General features: G+C 34.5%; 1 protein-coding gene and 1 non-coding gene across 2 annotated transcripts; one reads left to right on the top strand and one right to left on the bottom strand.

Annotated features, from left to right (window-relative positions):
* Positions 1-337: 337 nt before the first annotated feature.
* TRNAT-UGU (transfer RNA threonine (anticodon UGU)) lies at positions 338-410 on the bottom strand. Its single transcript has one exon. It is a non-coding gene; the product is annotated as a tRNA-Thr (tRNA).
* A 2,715-nt stretch (positions 411-3,125) lies between these two features.
* Positions 3,126-13,442, top strand: LOC104210770 (small ribosomal subunit protein mS47). The gene is made up of 14 exons (XM_009759732.2): positions 3,126-3,425; positions 3,539-3,619; positions 3,703-3,771; positions 3,901-3,964; positions 6,146-6,225; positions 6,934-7,017; positions 7,618-7,702; positions 8,288-8,373; positions 8,456-8,577; positions 10,130-10,190; positions 11,519-11,617; positions 11,698-11,799; positions 12,722-12,763; positions 12,872-13,442. The coding sequence occupies exons 1-14, from the start codon at positions 3,285-3,287 to the stop codon at positions 12,989-12,991; spliced, it is 1,236 nt and encodes a 411-aa protein (XP_009758034.1). The 5' UTR covers positions 3,126-3,284; the 3' UTR covers positions 12,992-13,442.
* The last annotated feature ends 4,326 nt before the right edge of the window (positions 13,443-17,768 follow it).

Genomic DNA, 17,768 nt, shown 5'->3' with positions numbered 1-17,768 from the left:
ATTACTTCTTTTAAATTTGAATACAAATGAAAATGTTAGTCAAAATAAAAACATCAATAAAAACCAAAAACAAAACTTTTTTCTACGATCAAATAAAAAAATAAAGAATCGAATTCAAGAAGCAAAAGAACCCGCAAGTCAAGGAGAAAAAGAGCGTGGATCAGATATAGAAAACAAAGGAAATCTGGGCCCTGTTCTCTCAAAACATCAAAACGCTCTTAAAAAAGATTACGCGGAATTTTGGAAAAGGAAGAAGGCGCTATTTCAATATTCTTTGATTTCAAAGGAACATTATCAATCATCTAAAAAATGGAATAAAAAAAAAAGAATAGGGAAAAGCCGGCTATCGGAATCGAACCGATGACCATCGCATTACAAATGCGATGCTCTAACCTCTGAGCTAAGCGGGCCCACATAACAGAAATCTTATATGCATAGTAATTGACTAAACTATTGGAATTGGAATCTTAGTTATTAACTATTCAATATTATATTGAATATTCTAGAACATAAGGATTAATATAGCGATATAGAATTTCGATTTATCACAATTCTAATAACAATTCTAATACTAATATTATTAAATAGTGATTGTAAATATTGTTAATATTCTTTTTTTTTCATTTTCCATTTGAATGGTAAATGTTCTTTTTCATTTCTTTTTTTGTCATTTGAAATCCTTTTGATTTTTTATTACAGTTCTATATTTTATTCTATATCATATATATCTCTCATTCTATATTTATTTCAAATTCTAATTGTTTAATGGAATGGTTAGTTATAACTAATGAGACATTCCTCCGCTTTCAGGCGAAAGTGAAGATAAAAAAAAAGAATCGACCGTTCAAGTATTCCAAATTGAATGGCAAAATGGCAGGAAGAGAGACATATAGATGGGGTATATATCCATCTATATTGAATTGCGGATTCCGAAATGATAAAATCATTTTTGATTGGACAAAAAAAGGTCTCCTATAGAAGATAGTTAAGAAAATCAAAGAGGAGAAAACACGTTTTCGAGATAGGAATCGGTATCTAATGAATTCAATGGTTCCAGTATAAATGAAAGAAAAAGAAAAAGGAATGACATCACAACGAGATCCTAATCTCAAAAAGAAAGGGGATTTACTATGACTTTGCTTTACTATTACTTTATTTTCTTGATTTTAATCTTTTACTTTTAGAATTGGATTTCAAGTTAGTAACTTCTATTTTATCCTTTCTTCGTTTTGAATCGAAAATAGAAGAGTTGAGTAAATCAAAAATCCAAAGGAGGTTCATGGCCAAGGGGAAAGATGTCCGAGTAACGGTGATTTTGGAATGTACTAGTTGTGTCCGAAACAGTGTTGATAAGGTATCAAGAGGTATTTCCAGATATATTACTCAAAAGAACCGGCACAATACGCCTAATCGATTAGAATTGAAAAAATTCTGTCCCTATTGTTACAAACATACGATTCATGGGGAGATAAAGAAATAGAGCGAACCAAGTACCTGTGTCTTACCCTTTCAAGGAAGGGGAAAAAATGACATTATATATATAACATATTTAAATAGAAAATAAACAAATCTTATTTTTTAAAAATCCTATTTTGGGTGGATTTAAACTGAATTAGAATTAAGAAATAGGATTTTAGGGATAAGGAATAAATTAAACAAACAAACCATGGATAAATCCAAGCGACCTTTTCTTAAATTCAAGCGATCTTTTCGTAGGCGTTTGCCCCCGATTCAATCGGGGGATCGAATTGATTATAGAAACATGAGTTTAATTAGTCGATTTATTAGTGAACAAGGAAAAATATTATCAAGACGAGTGAATAGATTGACCTTGAAACAACAACGATTAATTACTCTTGCTATAAAACAAGCTCGTATTTTATCTTTGTTACCCTTTCTCAATAATGAGAAACAATTTGAAAGAACCGAGTCGACCGCTAGAACTACTGGTTTTAAAGCCCGAAATAAATAGGCTTACTTTTTCTTCACTTGAATCATAATTACAAGAATCTAGATTTGAGTATCGTGTCGTAAGAAAAAAAATGAATCGGAAAAAAAGATTTCTTTTTTTATTGAATTGAACGTGTTCATTCATTTTGACTACTTTAGCATATTTTCTCATAGAAATTTCTACTCTACCTTCCCGGAGTTCATTCTCCGGGGAACTCCATTTAAATTATTCTGGTGGATTCTTTCCAATCTACTTCCTTTATGATTTCGTTCGAAATCATATAAAGACAATTCCTATTTGATATAGCTATTTGTGCAAGTATTTTACGGTTAAGAAGCAACTGTCTCTTGTACAGATCGATGACAAACATTACTTTCACAGAGTGAAGGATCATTTTGAGAATCCTTATTATTCTAATTACTCAATGATGACGATTATAATTTATTCGTCTATTGCCACGTCCACATCCATTGATACATTCATAGTAGTAATTTTGTCTTCTTTCAGACTTATCACATTCTCTAAAGGGAATGAGAATGGAGCAAATTCAATGGGACGAGTTTTCAATTCTTTGCCCACAATCATACATGAATTTGATCATGGCAAGACACATAAATTTTACCACTTTGGGTGGTTATAATTTCTTTCAAACTCCATTAGAGTTGCAATCAAAATTTATCGTCTTTGCTTGTATTTAAAATCAAAGTATAGAATGTCAAGAATTTGAAAGAGAAAAGTAAAATACTTACCTTAAATCCAGAATTTAATCATGAAGGAAGTTCAAAGAACAATTGACAATCATTATGCTCAATCCCAAAGCTTCTACTCAATTGGTTAGAGCCTCGTGCTGATAACGTGTTATGAACAATAAAAGAAGAAGAATAGTATTGCAGAGAAAAGCAGAGAGAGAATTCTTATTGATATTGAGATGAATTACAATGGAATAAAACCCTTTATTTATAGGGAGAGATTGGCTTAGCCACCAAGTAATAAACCCTAAAATCTCTCTAAATATAAACATTCACTTTAAATAGAATTCTATTTATAACAAAATATATATTTTAAATCGCGGGCTTAAAAGTGATTCTTGCTGCACTTCGCCCATTGCAAACACAGGCCCGAGTCGTTTCTTTAATGGACTCCTCTAAATAATGGCCCAAATTCAATTTTCTTCGGTCCGGTTGACACCACCCATTCATTCGGATCCGAGCTTGCCATTCATTTCTTTCGCCGTTGGAGATCGAGTTGCGCTCCTGTCATCCTCGTCCAAAGCCCTAAACCCCAGTGCTGTGTTTCCCAGTTAAAAACTCAGTAAGCTCAACAAAGAGAGAAAATGAGAATGCACAAACTGAAAGTTTTACTATCACTGACTCAACCATTGCGGAGACATGATTCCCGATTCCTCTCTAATCACCATTGTAGACACTTCTCTGCTCAACCCAGCTACGCCCAAGTGGATTATCTTCAAGAACAGGTTCATTCGCATATTTCTACTAAGCTGTTCAGTGAATTGAAAAAGTACGTCAAAAACCTCATTTACTGTGTTAAAATACTGAAGTGTTATTGTTTCATGTGTTGTTGTCACAGGTTTTGGTTGAAGGAAGGGCTAAATCAAGAGCAGCTATTCTCAATAGACCATCTGCACTTAATGCTATTACACCTTCTATGGTTTGGCATTTTCCCTTTTCCTTTTCGCAGAATATGTTACATGGTTTTTGTATGTCTTTAGTTGACTATATTTTAAATACTAGGCTGCTCGTTTAAGTAGATTGTACGAGTCTTGGGAGGAAAACTCAGATATTGGATTTGTCATGATGAAGGTAATGTGTTGTACTGCAAGCTTTTTTTTCACCTTCCTGTTCTTTTAATTTTTGTTTTGAAGTATTATCGGAGTTGAGCAACTTGCACGTACCATCAAATGTTTAAGTTTTTGATTGAATATATTGCAGGGGAATGGCAGAGCATTTTGCTCTGGAGCAGACGTCGTCACTCTTTATGAGTTGATTAATGAAGGTGTGTCTGCTTTTCGTTCTGTTTCCTACCCTTTATTGCAATGATCAAGTATTCCCTGCTTAATATTATGCTATGATCAAGTTTATTCCCAGCTTAAATTTCTGTACTCCGGCTTAAAATTCTGCCATGATCAAGTATTCCCATCTTAAATTTCTGATTAAAACAAAGATGTAAACTTGTTTGTAATATAGTTTCAAGGATTTCAAGGTTTTCCAAACATTTTTGGTTTGCTATCGTTATGCTTGATGCTTTTGTGAACATAAGGGTTGCTGCTTCGGAAGTTCTTCATGTGATTATCGACTGTAATTTTGTGTATTCCTCCTCAATGTTATAATAATTGCTCCCTTTCTGTTTCTCCTTTCTTGGGTGTAAATATCACTCAAAGTTAATGAATTATAATGTGTTATAGGCACTCAAATTTGTGGCTTAGTGGTCAATGAAACTGAAATGGCTCATGGAACATCAGGTTTCAAATTCCAACATAGGCAAAATAACACTTTTGATGCCTCTATTGGAATTTGTACCCAAAGGTGTGCCTTAGTGTTGGATTGAGTTATCTGGTACCTGTACTTGAGAGAGGTAGTAGGTATCTAGTAGATTAGTCAATGTGCGTCTAAGCTGGCCCGACACGACCTTTATGAAAAAATATTACTCCCTTGGTACTAGTGGTGTTCGTCGGACGATATTTAGACATTTCGGTTCGGTATTTTCGGTATTCGGTTTCTTAAAATGCTATACCAATACCGTACCTAATTAAATTCGGTATGGTTCAGTTTTTCTCCTTTCAGTTTCGGTTTATCCGGTTTGGTAACTTCAGTTTATTCGGTTTGAATACTAACTAGTGCATAGAGTCATAGACTGTAATATTCTTAACTAAAGTACTCAAAACTACAAAACTAAAAATGTTTGTCAACAAAAGTTTTGTCCAAAAACGGCAAATATCAACCTAGAGAGAGAAAACTGTACATAAAGGAATAAATTTGATCATTAGAAATGTCTTGTTACTTGCTTAGAGTTAATTGATAAACTTAGAGAATAAAGGAAAGTAAAATTTTAGATCTTTTGTACTTATATTATAATTAATAATATGTGTATTGTGTAATAAGATATATGTTTCGGTACGGTATCGGTATTTCATTTTAAAATACCAAATACCATACCTAATACTCCCTCTGTTCCAGTTTATGTGAACCTATTTCCTTTTTGGTCCGTTCCAAAAAGAATGAACCCTTTCTAAATTTGGTAACAATTTAGCTTAAAGTTACAACTTTACCCTTAATGAGAAGTTTTTATAACCACACAAATACTCTGGGCCCCATTTGAACTTGTTTAGGACCACAAATTCCAAAAGTCTTCATTTTTTACTTAAATTTCGTGCCCAGTCAAACAGGTTCACATAAATTGGAACGGAGGGAGTACCATTTTATGTGGCACTATTACTATTTGGGGAGTGGAATTGATCTTTTTAACAACAATTTACTTAAATATTTTTTAAATAATTAGAATTATTAACTGTTAGACATATGGTACTTTATCTAGTTCTAAATATGTAAATTTATAAAAAACTTTTTGAAGTTTATGTCCGACTTCACGCCAAAAAATTGACTAGCTTGGCACTCAGCTCTGAACCCTGCCGCATAAGATGGAACTGGTATTGTGTTAGAGAAATGCTTATCTGTGTAATCAGTAATCAAGGCGATGTGGCATTTGCAAATTGTGAAAATAAGGAGCCCTATAAGGAACAAATTGAATGCCTAAGTGGAACAGTTCTTTCTCACAACCTAGTAAGTGAGAATGGATCATCATTAATCCTTCTGTCCGAAATGTTGATCAATGAATTTGTTTGATTTCCTCGCTACATAAGAGGGAACTGTCTTGTAAAGCTGCCATGTTTGTGAAGCTCTCCTTGTCTACATCAAACGAGTCTAACTCAGAAATATAATCATCACATTTTATCAACTTAGCTTCTTCTTATGGCTGGTGTTATACTTTACAGTTTACATTGCAACTGAAGTCTTAGATGGACTTAGCATTTCCTATAGTTAGAGGATAATAGTAGATCATATAATAGATGAGTACGCTTGCTCACAACATTCTCTTCTCTGGAGGATAATAGTTAGTTTTGCAATTTATTGCCTACAAACTATTGGCAAACATTTTCATGGTTTCCTTTATCTGCAGGGAAGGTTGAGGAGTGCAAGAAGTTCTTCGAAACATTATATAAATTTGTTTACTTGTTAGGAACATATCTCAAGCCAAATGTGAGTATGCCTCGTTCTTTTTCTCTTTCTGCATATTTCATTGTCAGTGAGGTTGTGCATTGAGTTTTGTCATCAAATTGTTGTATCTCTCTTCTCTTATTGGCATATCTCTGCAGAAAGTTCCCTTGCCTCACCGCTTGTATCAATCTTAGGGATTTAAAATGCCTGTTTTAACTGTCACGTCATTAATCTCTATCTGCACAATTCAATAATTTAACTTGGCATATAATCCATGAAATCAAAAGCCGAATTGGGTAGAAATATGTCAAATCTGCCCAGTGAAATATATTGTTACCATAAGTACTTGGAAGACATCAAAGCTGTATGGGAGGTTTCACTGCATCAAAAAGCCGAATTGGGATTGATGCTTATATAGTCAAAGGGCTAAAACATAATTAAAAAACCCATAAATAACCTTGCTACCATGTACTGGAAAGCTACTGCATCGCGGTAAATTTATTTTCTGCTTTCAGTGCACTCCAGTAACTTAATTTGTGCATCTTGCTGCTGACTTCTTTTCTCAACTAAGCGCATGATCATTAAAAGTTTATAAGATGCTTTAAGTCATAGCTAAGACATGCTTGGAAAGTACCGGGTGTTACATTATAGGCCATTGTATCATCTTACAGTTTGACTTCTGATTTAACTTCGTGACAAACTGTAGCAAACATGTTTAAGTCAACAAGTATTATTGATCATTATGTGCAGGTGGCAATTTTGGATGGTGTCACAATGGGAAGTGGGGCAGGTATTTCGCTTCCAGGAATGTTTCGCGTTGTAACTGATAGAACTGTACGTACCTTCTTCGATGGTGCTGACTCTAACACCTGATTTCCCTGTCTAGCGAAAAAACTTCTATATCCTTGTTGATTTGTGTGGTTCATTGTTCCTACATGCCCAACTTGTATTCTCTTTAATGAATGGGCTACATTTTTTTTGATAACCGTGGTGTCTGGGTCAGCTTGCATGCACCTAGACTAATTCCACGGGATACCTGCTACCTCTCACCAGCAACAAGTACCAGGTAAATATGTCCATCCTGACTTGAACAAATGGGAAGAAATTCTCTACTAGAATTTGACCCTGAGACCTTATGGTTCTCAACCCAATTCATTGACCACTAGGCCACACCCTTGGGTGCTGAATGGGCTACACTTTATGTTGTGTGAGACATGCAATTCTCAATAAACTTTAGCTGACATGATATTGTGGTATATGTGATAATTGTAATACTCACCATAGGACATTGCTCAAACTTTGAACCATGACATGATTTCTACCTGAAGAAAGCATTTTGTATGATATGCTGGCTTATTAAATTTTCTGACATGATGTTCCCATAATACTGATGATGCCCTAAACTTACAAAGTGAAATGGCAAAATCATTGCAGGTTTATTCTACCCCTGAGGCTCAAATTGGTTTTCATCCTGATGCAGGGGCTTCTTATTATCTATCTCGTCTTCCTGGCTACTTAGGCAAGTTTGAACAAAATATTACTGATAAGTAGATTTGTGTGTGGGGCTGCACTGGTTGATACACGGACCAGAAAAAGTGCCACATTGTTCTGTTATTATCTTATTGTTTTCCTACTTTGATGTCATTTCTTTCAAATCTTTTTGTGCCTGCTGAACTGATGATGCGTCTCTCTGATGATGAGGTGCATTGATATCTGCATTGACCATTTAAGTCATCCATAAATATGGATTTCCCGGGGGGGCTCAAATCATCATTTTTTGAGGGGTTAATACTTAATACTGGCCCAGACTCCCAGTTGCCCCTTTGATTTTTATTTTTATTTTTTTGGGAATCATGCGCATTTACTGTCTTTGGTATTCCTCTTTTTGCAATTTTCCCTTTTTTTATGTTGATGTGTTAGATCACTTTTCTCATACCACTAAATGACAGTGATTTCTCTGATGAATTCTCTTTATTCCTTTTGTTAGTTTAGTACTGCTGAAAACATGCTGATTGTTAAAGCAATTTACATATCAATGTATTTGACTACTTTGACTGTTATTGAAACTTTGATGCTAGAGTTTAATAGCGGCATCTCTTTGCAGGGGAGTATTTGGCTTTAACAGGAGAAAAGCTTAATGGTGTAGAAATGATTGCGTGTGGTCTTGCTACCCACTATTCACTCAAAGAAGTTAGTAATAAGTTAATCTTTAACTATATTCTCAACTCCTATTCTTCCTTTTTAGTAGCTTTGATGTTTGCTGTTTCAACAGAGGCTTCCTTGGATGGAAGAACGTCTCGGTAAATTGATCACAGATGATCGTCTTGTCATTGAAAATTCTCTAGCCCAGTATGGTGACCTTGTTTACCCAGATAGCAAGAGTGTTCTGCACAAGTAATGTTTTATCTTTGTTAACCTTCTTCCATCATTTTATTTTCTACGACATGCTCATTGTGAATGCTGCGGGGCCTGCTCAAGTCTATGGAGTTGGAGGGGACGAGAGTAGATTACTGTAGGATTCAGTTAAATGATTCTTTTAAGAAGTTTTAAGCTATGTTGCTTGGACTCTCCAAAAGTGCTGCTGCACCCGTGTCGGATCCTCCAAAAATGCACTAAATTTGGAGGATCCGACACACACCCAATAACATTTTTGAAGAGTTCGAGTAACATAGGTTTTACGACAGTGACATGTTTTAGAAACTCATGGTGGTACGATATATCAGTACTTTAAATTAATGTAGGTATGAACATGCAATATCTTTTGGATGTTCTACGTCCCCCCCCCCCCCCCACACACACACACACTCACAGAGTTTTTGTTAATAATAATGCAAATTAAGAAAAGGGAAAGGAGAGATTTCAGAGAACGCAAGCCGCCCAAAAAAAAAAAGAGGGAAAGAAAAGGTAGTGGCAGAAAAATGACACGAAGATTAAATGAGATGGAATTGGAGGGAGAGGAGAATATGGGTAACAATGTGGTGAACTTATGTGATCTAGTAAGCATTGGCCATAGCATCAATATTCTATTAATGAGTGTTCTAGCTATAACAATAAATACGAGTTAATATATGTGCTATATCCAGTGCAAACTCAAACTGAAAACATGGAATTTTTAAAAGTTAGGTGACTATGATACAAAATAAACACTATTCCTTGTCCAACATTCATACATACCTCTAAAGAATCTCCACGTTCTCGTCATAATCCCCTTCCACAAACTTTACTCCAGAAATATTGGCCCCTTAACCAGAAAGCCATCCATTATCTACTATCCCGTATTTAACAGATATTATCTCTCCATGAAGTGTTTGGTCCATTTCCCAAGAAATGCTGCACTGGAATGGATATCTCCTGATACCCAACCTCCCTCTAATCCTGAGACTGTTTTCCACTAAATGGTGTCCCGGATCCATCTGATTCTTGTATACTCTCATATTCCAACAGCTCCATAAACTGAAGTACCATTTTGGGGTTTGAGAAGTTACCCACTATACTCCAGCTAAGTTCAAAAACAGACACCAGATTTGTCATGTCTTTTTGCTGTGTAAGAACGGGTGTCCCATGGTGTCATTTGATTCAAACAAAAAAGCATCTACTCCAGATCTTGATGCCTCTTTTCTGCAGGTTTTCATGAATTAAACAGTTCTATATGTGATTTAGCCATCAGAAAAAAGCTATACTGTTTGTGTTTGGGGGGGGGGGGGGTCTTTGGTCTTCCGTATCATCTTCCAAGTCCACAGGTGCCTTTCTGAACCACTAGTCGAAAAAGTTCTCTTTAACCCTTTTTGGTCTTCGGTGAAATTTTGGATGAATCTTTACATCCATTAAAGATGCCAATGTTGTCTTTTCTTTTGCTTGCAAGAAAATTCGTTTTTTTTCTATCACATTTCATTTTTGTCTGCCCTCTTTCTCTTTTCCTTTTTCTTAACCCCTTTTTGTGATCCAGGTTTGAGAAAATCGATAAGTGCTTTAGCCAGGATACAATTGAGGAAATTATAGAAGTTCTGGTAAGTGCTCTCTCTCTCTCTCTCTCACACACACACACACACACACTCTCTCTCTCTCTTTCTTATTGTCCTATCTTTCTCTATGTACAAATGCAGACACATAACTTGTACTGATCTATAATATCAAGAATTATGTTTTTCAGCATTCTGGTAAAGCTAATATGTACAAAGGTTTGGGTTTGTGGCATAACAAGGTCTACTATAAATTCCCAGAGAAAAGTTAAATCTCTGAATTATCAGAATGTTGTGTCAAGCGTTTAAGTGTTGAACCCTGAGAAGCACGTATTGAAACACTAGAAACCAAATTGGATAGCACCATTTCCTATCAGTATTATTCAAGTCCATTTGAAAGGGTAGTCCCAAGGATGCTATTTTTGTTATTTAAGTTATATTCATCCTGGTATTACTTTGCATCTTCTTGATGCCAGCTGTATAATACCTTACTTCATAAAACCAAGTTATATTCATCCTGTTCCAGAAGATTTGCCATCTATGTTATGGAAGGTCCCAAATAGTGGGTATTTTGAAGATTTTAATCAACCGAAGTTTTCCATCTTAATCTTGCTCTTTAGTTGTACCATTATTCAACAACAGTTAACAGTCTGGAGCAGCTTATCAAATTTAGTGCTTGCATATATTAAATTGAGAAATACTAGAGCTGCCTATGAATTATGACCTAGAAATCTCAGTCAGCCATACATAGGTTATTGCTATACGCTACACCAAATGCTTTGACAAGTATTTAGCCGAGATCATGTCCAATAAGAAGATTGAAGCTGAAATATATTGAAAAACTAGAAAAAATTAGTCCAAAAACTTCATAAAGAAAAAGTCCAAAAAGGGTTAAAAATTGTCTTTTCCAACAAAGTATTGAACAATAGGTGATTTTGGTAGACTATATTGACTAGCCAATGCTGTAAAGATAATTGTGAAGCAATTCTGGCTATGGATCGGCCTTATTTAGTTTCTACGTCTTTTTTTCCCTCTCTTTTTCTTGCTTCTTTTTGTATGCCTTAAAGCATGGTAATAGAAATTAGGACATTATTTTAAGACCTTTCCTCCTGGATATTGATCTTCGGATTTGTTCAGCTGGCGCTTTTGATTGGTTTAATGTGTTGCCTTAAAAGGGTATGTGTATTCTGATCTCAGTATGAGAAATCTGGTTTAGCTGTTGTTAAAGTTCTGGTTGATTTCTGTTGCTAGGGGTTGTGGAGGATGGTTTTGCTAGACATGCTTTATGGACTTTACTATTCTTATAACATTTGCTTATTTCTCCTTTTTAATTGCACTGAGTTCCTTCACTTGGTTTACTCTGTCGTGAAACGCAGGAAAGAGAGGCAGCAGAATCTCATGATGAATGGTGTAATGCAGCTCTTAATAAAATAAAAGAAGCCTCTCCATTGAGTTTGAAAGTGGCTTTGAAATCAGTAAGCTGCTAACCATTTCCTTTGCTTTTGCATTCCAGATTTTTCATGGTTTAAACTTCATTTTTGCTGCCAAAATGTAGATTAGAGAAGGCAGATTTCAACCCCTTGATCAGTGTCTAGTTCGTGAATATCGCATATCCGTTAATTGGGTGTCCAAACGGATGTCCGGTGATTTCTGTGAGGTATGTCTTCCTCTAACACTTGACTGTACAAGTTTGTGTGCACCATATTCGTTATAGAATGTGGAGGGAGAGGGAAGGAGGAAAAAATTCTGAGTGCTGGAAGTAAATCATTGTACCTTAAATGTGAGGTTATATACACACACACAAAAAACATTGGTGTCCGGCCAGCTTACGCGTGCTTTGACTATTTCAATGTATACTTGCTACCTCCCACCAACAACTACCAGGTAACTCTGTCACCAAGGCTTAGGCAGATGGGAAGAAATCACTTAGCATTTTTTGCATTGTACCTCCCTATCTTTTGCCAAAGTAAAAACTGGAATAAAAAGGGTAATCTAGTGATTTGCAATCTTAAGAATAAACATATTGGCAATAACTGGATTAGAACTGAAGATGATTCACATCTTATTCCGCTTAAAATCATTCATAAATTCCGTAATCATGAAAGATCACCCATGCAGATTATGCAGAGTTTTTATCGGAAACCATCTTTTGTATTAGCAATACAGGGTTGCATTAAGTAATGTAGGTTTCATGGTGGAATGTAAACGATCTATTAATTAGTATTGCAGAGTTTTTTATGACAGTATTATATTTTCTTATAACTCAAACAAATGGAAGGGGAGCCTCAGAGCAATGGTAAAATTGTATCCGTGTGACCTATAGGTCATGGGTTCGAGCCGTGGAATCAGCCACATGTGCTTGCATCAAGGTAGACTTCCTACATTACTCCCCTTTGGGGTGCAGGCCTTTCCCGCGCCCGACATGAACGCGGGATGCTTTGTGCACTGGGCTGCCCTTTTTTGTAACTCAAACCAATGAGCTCTTGAAAACTAAATTTCATATACCAGCAAATGTAGCATTTTTTCCATTGAGATTTTTTATGTTAAGGTAGGATATTTATCCTCAAAAACATTTTCAGGGTGTTCGTGCTCGATTGGTTGACAAGGACTTTGCTCCAAAGGTAATGGACAGTCTTCCATGAATGCTTAATTTCCCACCCTCTCCCCTCTCTCTTATTTTAGCTAAGAGAAGAAAAGGAAACTTATTCGTTCTTGTACTGAACATTCAGTGGGGTCCAACGCGGCTGGAAGAAGTTACCACCGACATGGTTGACTGCTTCTTCACCCCATTAGGTGAATTAGAACCCGAACTGAATTTGGCCACTGCACTACGAGAGCCTTCTATGTGATTGATATCCTGCTTTGCTCTACCTATGGGAAGTTTTATGTTCCCGGGTTCATTATAATACGAGGGACTGACTGGAAAATCAGGACTGCTAGACATTCCTATCAATATGTTGGATATATTTCGGTTCCCTTGGAGCATAGGTAAAATGCTTAACTGCTAATGTCTCAGGTACTAGATGGTGGGTAAACAAGAAAATGATAGGGCTGGCTACGCATTGATTTTATCACCTTTGACTTTTTCAAATATATTTCTGATGTTTCGAGACCTCTCAGGAGTTGATGTTTCGAGGCTCTCAGATTTGACCGTTTAGGTGTGTACATCATGAGAAGAATGTTTTGTGAAATAAATTACCATGGTACCTTCAGATTTTTTTGCACATCCTGTTTGGCCCATGGATAAGTATAAACGATAATTTTGCGCGAGTAATACTACTAGCAAGAGTTATAGTTGAACCCTGAGTCACCTTGTGTTGTTGCAATCTGACTTGCTGAACTTCTTTAGATATATGCACATTAAGTACAGGATCACAGAAATTTTTGTAATGAAACTGAAAGGAGCTTGTGCTTTACTTGCTCAAAAGGAATTTCGATTAATATTGTAGTCTTGGCTAAATAACATATTATTTTAATGAATTACCATTCAAGACATGCCTTCAAGAGTTAATATAACAAAAACTATGGTTCCTTCAATTGCCTTATTGCTTCTGAATTCCTGATTTTAATTGGTGAGAAATGATCCTGATAAAAAATAGAAAACATAACGGGAACAAGTTATTTTCGAAAGAAAAAACTGCAGCACTTTGACTATATTTCAAATAATCTTGGATGATAATGTAGTATGTCAAATATTTAATGAACATGTAGCCTATTTTCTATATGTTAGTAGTGGTGCTAGCGTTATTCTTTATGTTGTTATTACATGGTGTGTATATTGCTCTTTATCGAGAAATCGAAGAAGCTATACAGGGGTTTTCTCGGGCCTATTCATCTGGTACCTAACGTAATTCTATGATACCCGTGGGACTTCGGGGCTCTCCGGTTCAGCTAGGTCCATAGTTCCGGAATTTATACGCGAATCAAGATCGATAAAAGGAAGTTTTACAATCACCGACTCAAACCCATTGTCGAATTCTACTCAGCGGAATATGGAGGTACTTATGGCAGAACGGGCCAATCTGGTCTTTCACAATAAAGCGATAAACGGAACTGCCATGAAACGACTTATTAGTAGATTAATAGATCACTTCGGAATGGCATATACATCACATATCCTGGATCAAGTAAAAACTCTGGGGTTCCAACAAGCTACTGCTACATCCATTTCATTAGGAATTGATGATCTTTTAACAATACCTTCTAAGGGATGGCTAGTTCAAGATGCTGAACAACAAAGTTTGATTTTGGAAAAACACCATCATTATGGGAATGTACACGCGGTAGAAAAATTACGTCAATCCATTGAAATATGGTATGCTACAAGTGAATATTTGCGACACCGGGCTATTTTTTTTTTTTTTTTTTTACTGTTTGGTGAAAAAGCAACGGAAGTGGAGACAACTACCCTCTATAGCCCCTCAAAAAGTTTAATAGCCCATGTTTTTTTCACTTACAAGAAATGGCCTTCGGCCCAAACTTATTGCATCCAATAGCTCGAAATATCTACTTTATATATTTTTTGTATAGTGACGGTCTGTTTTGTATATTTTTTTGTGTATTGATAATCTATTTTGTATATTCTTTGTATAGTGACACTCTATTTTATATATTTTTTTGTATAATGACAGTTTAATGTATATAAATTATATAGTGACAATCTATTTTGTATATAAATTGTATAGTTATAATCTATGTTGTATATTTTTTGTATAATGACAGTCTATTTTGTATATATTTTGTATAATCATAGTCTATTTTTTATATTTTTTGTATAGTGATAGTTTTGTTTAGTATGTATTTTGTTTCCAATTATCACTTTCAGAAACATGTTTCAATACGTAAAATATGTTTGATTCATCTTCCAATGAAGAGAAAATCAAAAATTATCATAGCCTCATTGTATATAAAATGAAACAGAGAGTAACAATAAATTGAGGATCAGATTTGTGTTTAACCTCAGGCAAAAAAAGAGAATCCAACGACGCCATGGTTGCAAAAACCCACTGGGAGCATGCCCCGCCAAGATATGGGTCGAGTTATCTCAAAATTCCCCGATTGATTAATAAGCTCAGAAGGGAATGACAAAATCATCATCGCCTTTTTTAGCCGCCGATTATACTCACCGACACCGCTTCCACCAGCTCCACCGGCAAACATAGATTGCTCCGGCGAAAGCATTAAAGAAAGAAAAAGAAAAAAAAAAGTGGAAGGGTTGTTACTAATGCTATTCTTATACACTCTACCAAACGACCCCTTAATAAAATTGATAAAAAAGGCTGTTGTTTGGGTTCTTACAGTATATGGAGAAATCAATGGCTAATTACAGAGAGAGAGGCAACCGATCGAGATGATAGAAGAGAACGGGGAAAGGATAGGGATCGGGATAGCAGATTGAGCCTCTTAGTTAATTACTTTTGAGCTAGCCCCTAGAATTACTTTTGGGCTATAAAATGTATATTGCAATTTTTGGACTAGCGGGTGATATATGTTTGGGCCGATGAGCTATAAATGATCTTCTCTCGCGGAAGTGTATATGCAATGATATGACAGTCTGAAAAAAGAGAGAATATTTTTGAGCAAAGATCAATTTTAGCCCGAAACTATTTATAATCAGTAGCCGTAAAAGTATATAATTTTTTATTTTTATTTTTTGTGTACAACATACAGAAAAATAAAATATATATATATATAAAAGTTATACATGCGACTATTTTTTTGAGGTGAAAAGATTAGCTACTGTAAAATTAGCTCCATTAATTCTCAATGGAGCAATGGATGTATGCCACGTGTGAAATAGAAGTACTAATGGCCTAGATCAATTTCTATGATACTCATTCCATTTTTTTATTTCACCATTAAATTATATTTTAAAGCCCATGGTTCTTGCATAAAAATACTTCTCAATTTTGCTTTAGTTGTCCTATACATTCAAAATTGTTTATAAACAAGAAGTAGTGGAATTTATCCACTTTTCGGAAGGAAAAAAGAGAGGAAAAGAAAAAGAATTTGTCCTCTTTTATTAATATATACTTCTTATAATCACAAATAAAAATCAATGGAGTACGAAAACAAATAAAAAACAAGTGCAGTAAAATTGAAGAAGTATGCCTTTTTGTTAAATAAATACAAAAGTAAATACGTATATTTTTCTTCTGTGAACACTGACAATGATTTTTAAAATCTAGGTGTCCTTTTTTTTATTTAAAAATTTGTTAAAATACTTATCTAGTACATAGAATAGGTAAAGTAAAACTGAAAGAGTATTCTGTATAAATATCTTGTGTTATTAAATTCTCCTATTATTTAAAGCTGAAATAAAAAAAAAAAAAAGAGACTTGAAGAGTATCATAAAAATTCATCCTGGCCATTAATATTTTACTTGCAAACGTGGCTTATATCCACCGCTCCATTGAAAATTATTGGAGCTAATTTTACTGGAGCTAATCCTAATCCTTTCCATTGATTTAGTATGAATTTGGAATGGATATGCAGAATCTCCAAAGTTTTGACCAAATGAATGTTCCAACTTACTAGAAAATGAACTAATCCAAACCAAGCAAGAATGCTATTGCCGTCAAATCTCTATATAACAGTTTCATTTTCCCGGATATTTTTGATTGTTATAGCAAAATGCTGCTATAAAGAATATATATTATAATATGTAAATTGATTCCAATAAAAACTTGACTTTTATAGTAAAGTATTGTTATATAAGAATGTTGTTGTAGACATGTCTGACTATATTCGCTAGACGCAAATCAAATCGAATTATTTTTATCTGAAACTTAGAAATTAGAGATTCACTTATCACTTCTTAGACATGAAACCTAAGAATTCGGAAGGTGTATTAGAGAAGTAAATCCTCTAAATTATTTACTGCTAATGAGATAGTATTAACGTAAAATTATTGCTTTCGGAAATAAATTTGTGCCACATAAAATTGATCCAAAAGTGTTTCAGTTATAAAATTTAGAGATTACATTAAAATATTACGTGGCAATAACATCTCCTGGGCCTCGAAAATCAATGCATGTTAAGCAAATTTGCAGAATTGAAGTACTCCTCTGGTTTAATATTTTGGCACAACTATTAAGAAAAATATTTAATAAAACTAATTGTAATAAAGTTGACTAAATTATCTTTATCTCTTACTTAAATGAGAAAATAATGACCGTATATCTTTTGGAGTCTTACAATTAATAGGAGTATTTTTTTTTGTTTCTTAAAATAATAATTATTCTAGACCAAATTTACTTGCTTGGAGCGACAAATAATTGACTTTTTCACAAATAGCCGGTCAACTTCACGGTTTACTTTTTATAGTCGGTATGAATAACCTATAAATTCATTATACACAATTATACACATAGTATACATAATTCATGAATTATACATATATTATATATTCACCGACTATTTCTAATTTAAACATTTAGTGAGCGACTATTAAAATTAATTCTTCACAAATTTTTAAAAAGAGCTGATGAAGTATAAAAATATATATATACAGTCATACCTCTGTATAATAATATCCTTATATAACAACACTTCACTATAAAAACTAAATTTTTCCGGAACCAATTTTATGTTTTGTTATAATATATATATTTTTATAACAACAAT

Source organism: Nicotiana sylvestris, chromosome 12, assembly GCF_000393655.2.
Source record: "Nicotiana sylvestris chromosome 12, ASM39365v2, whole genome shotgun sequence".
NCBI lineage: Eukaryota > Viridiplantae > Streptophyta > Magnoliopsida > Solanales > Solanaceae > Nicotiana > Nicotiana sylvestris.
The sequence above is the reverse complement of the archived record's forward strand: the minus strand, read 5'-3'. Positions and strand labels throughout refer to the sequence as shown.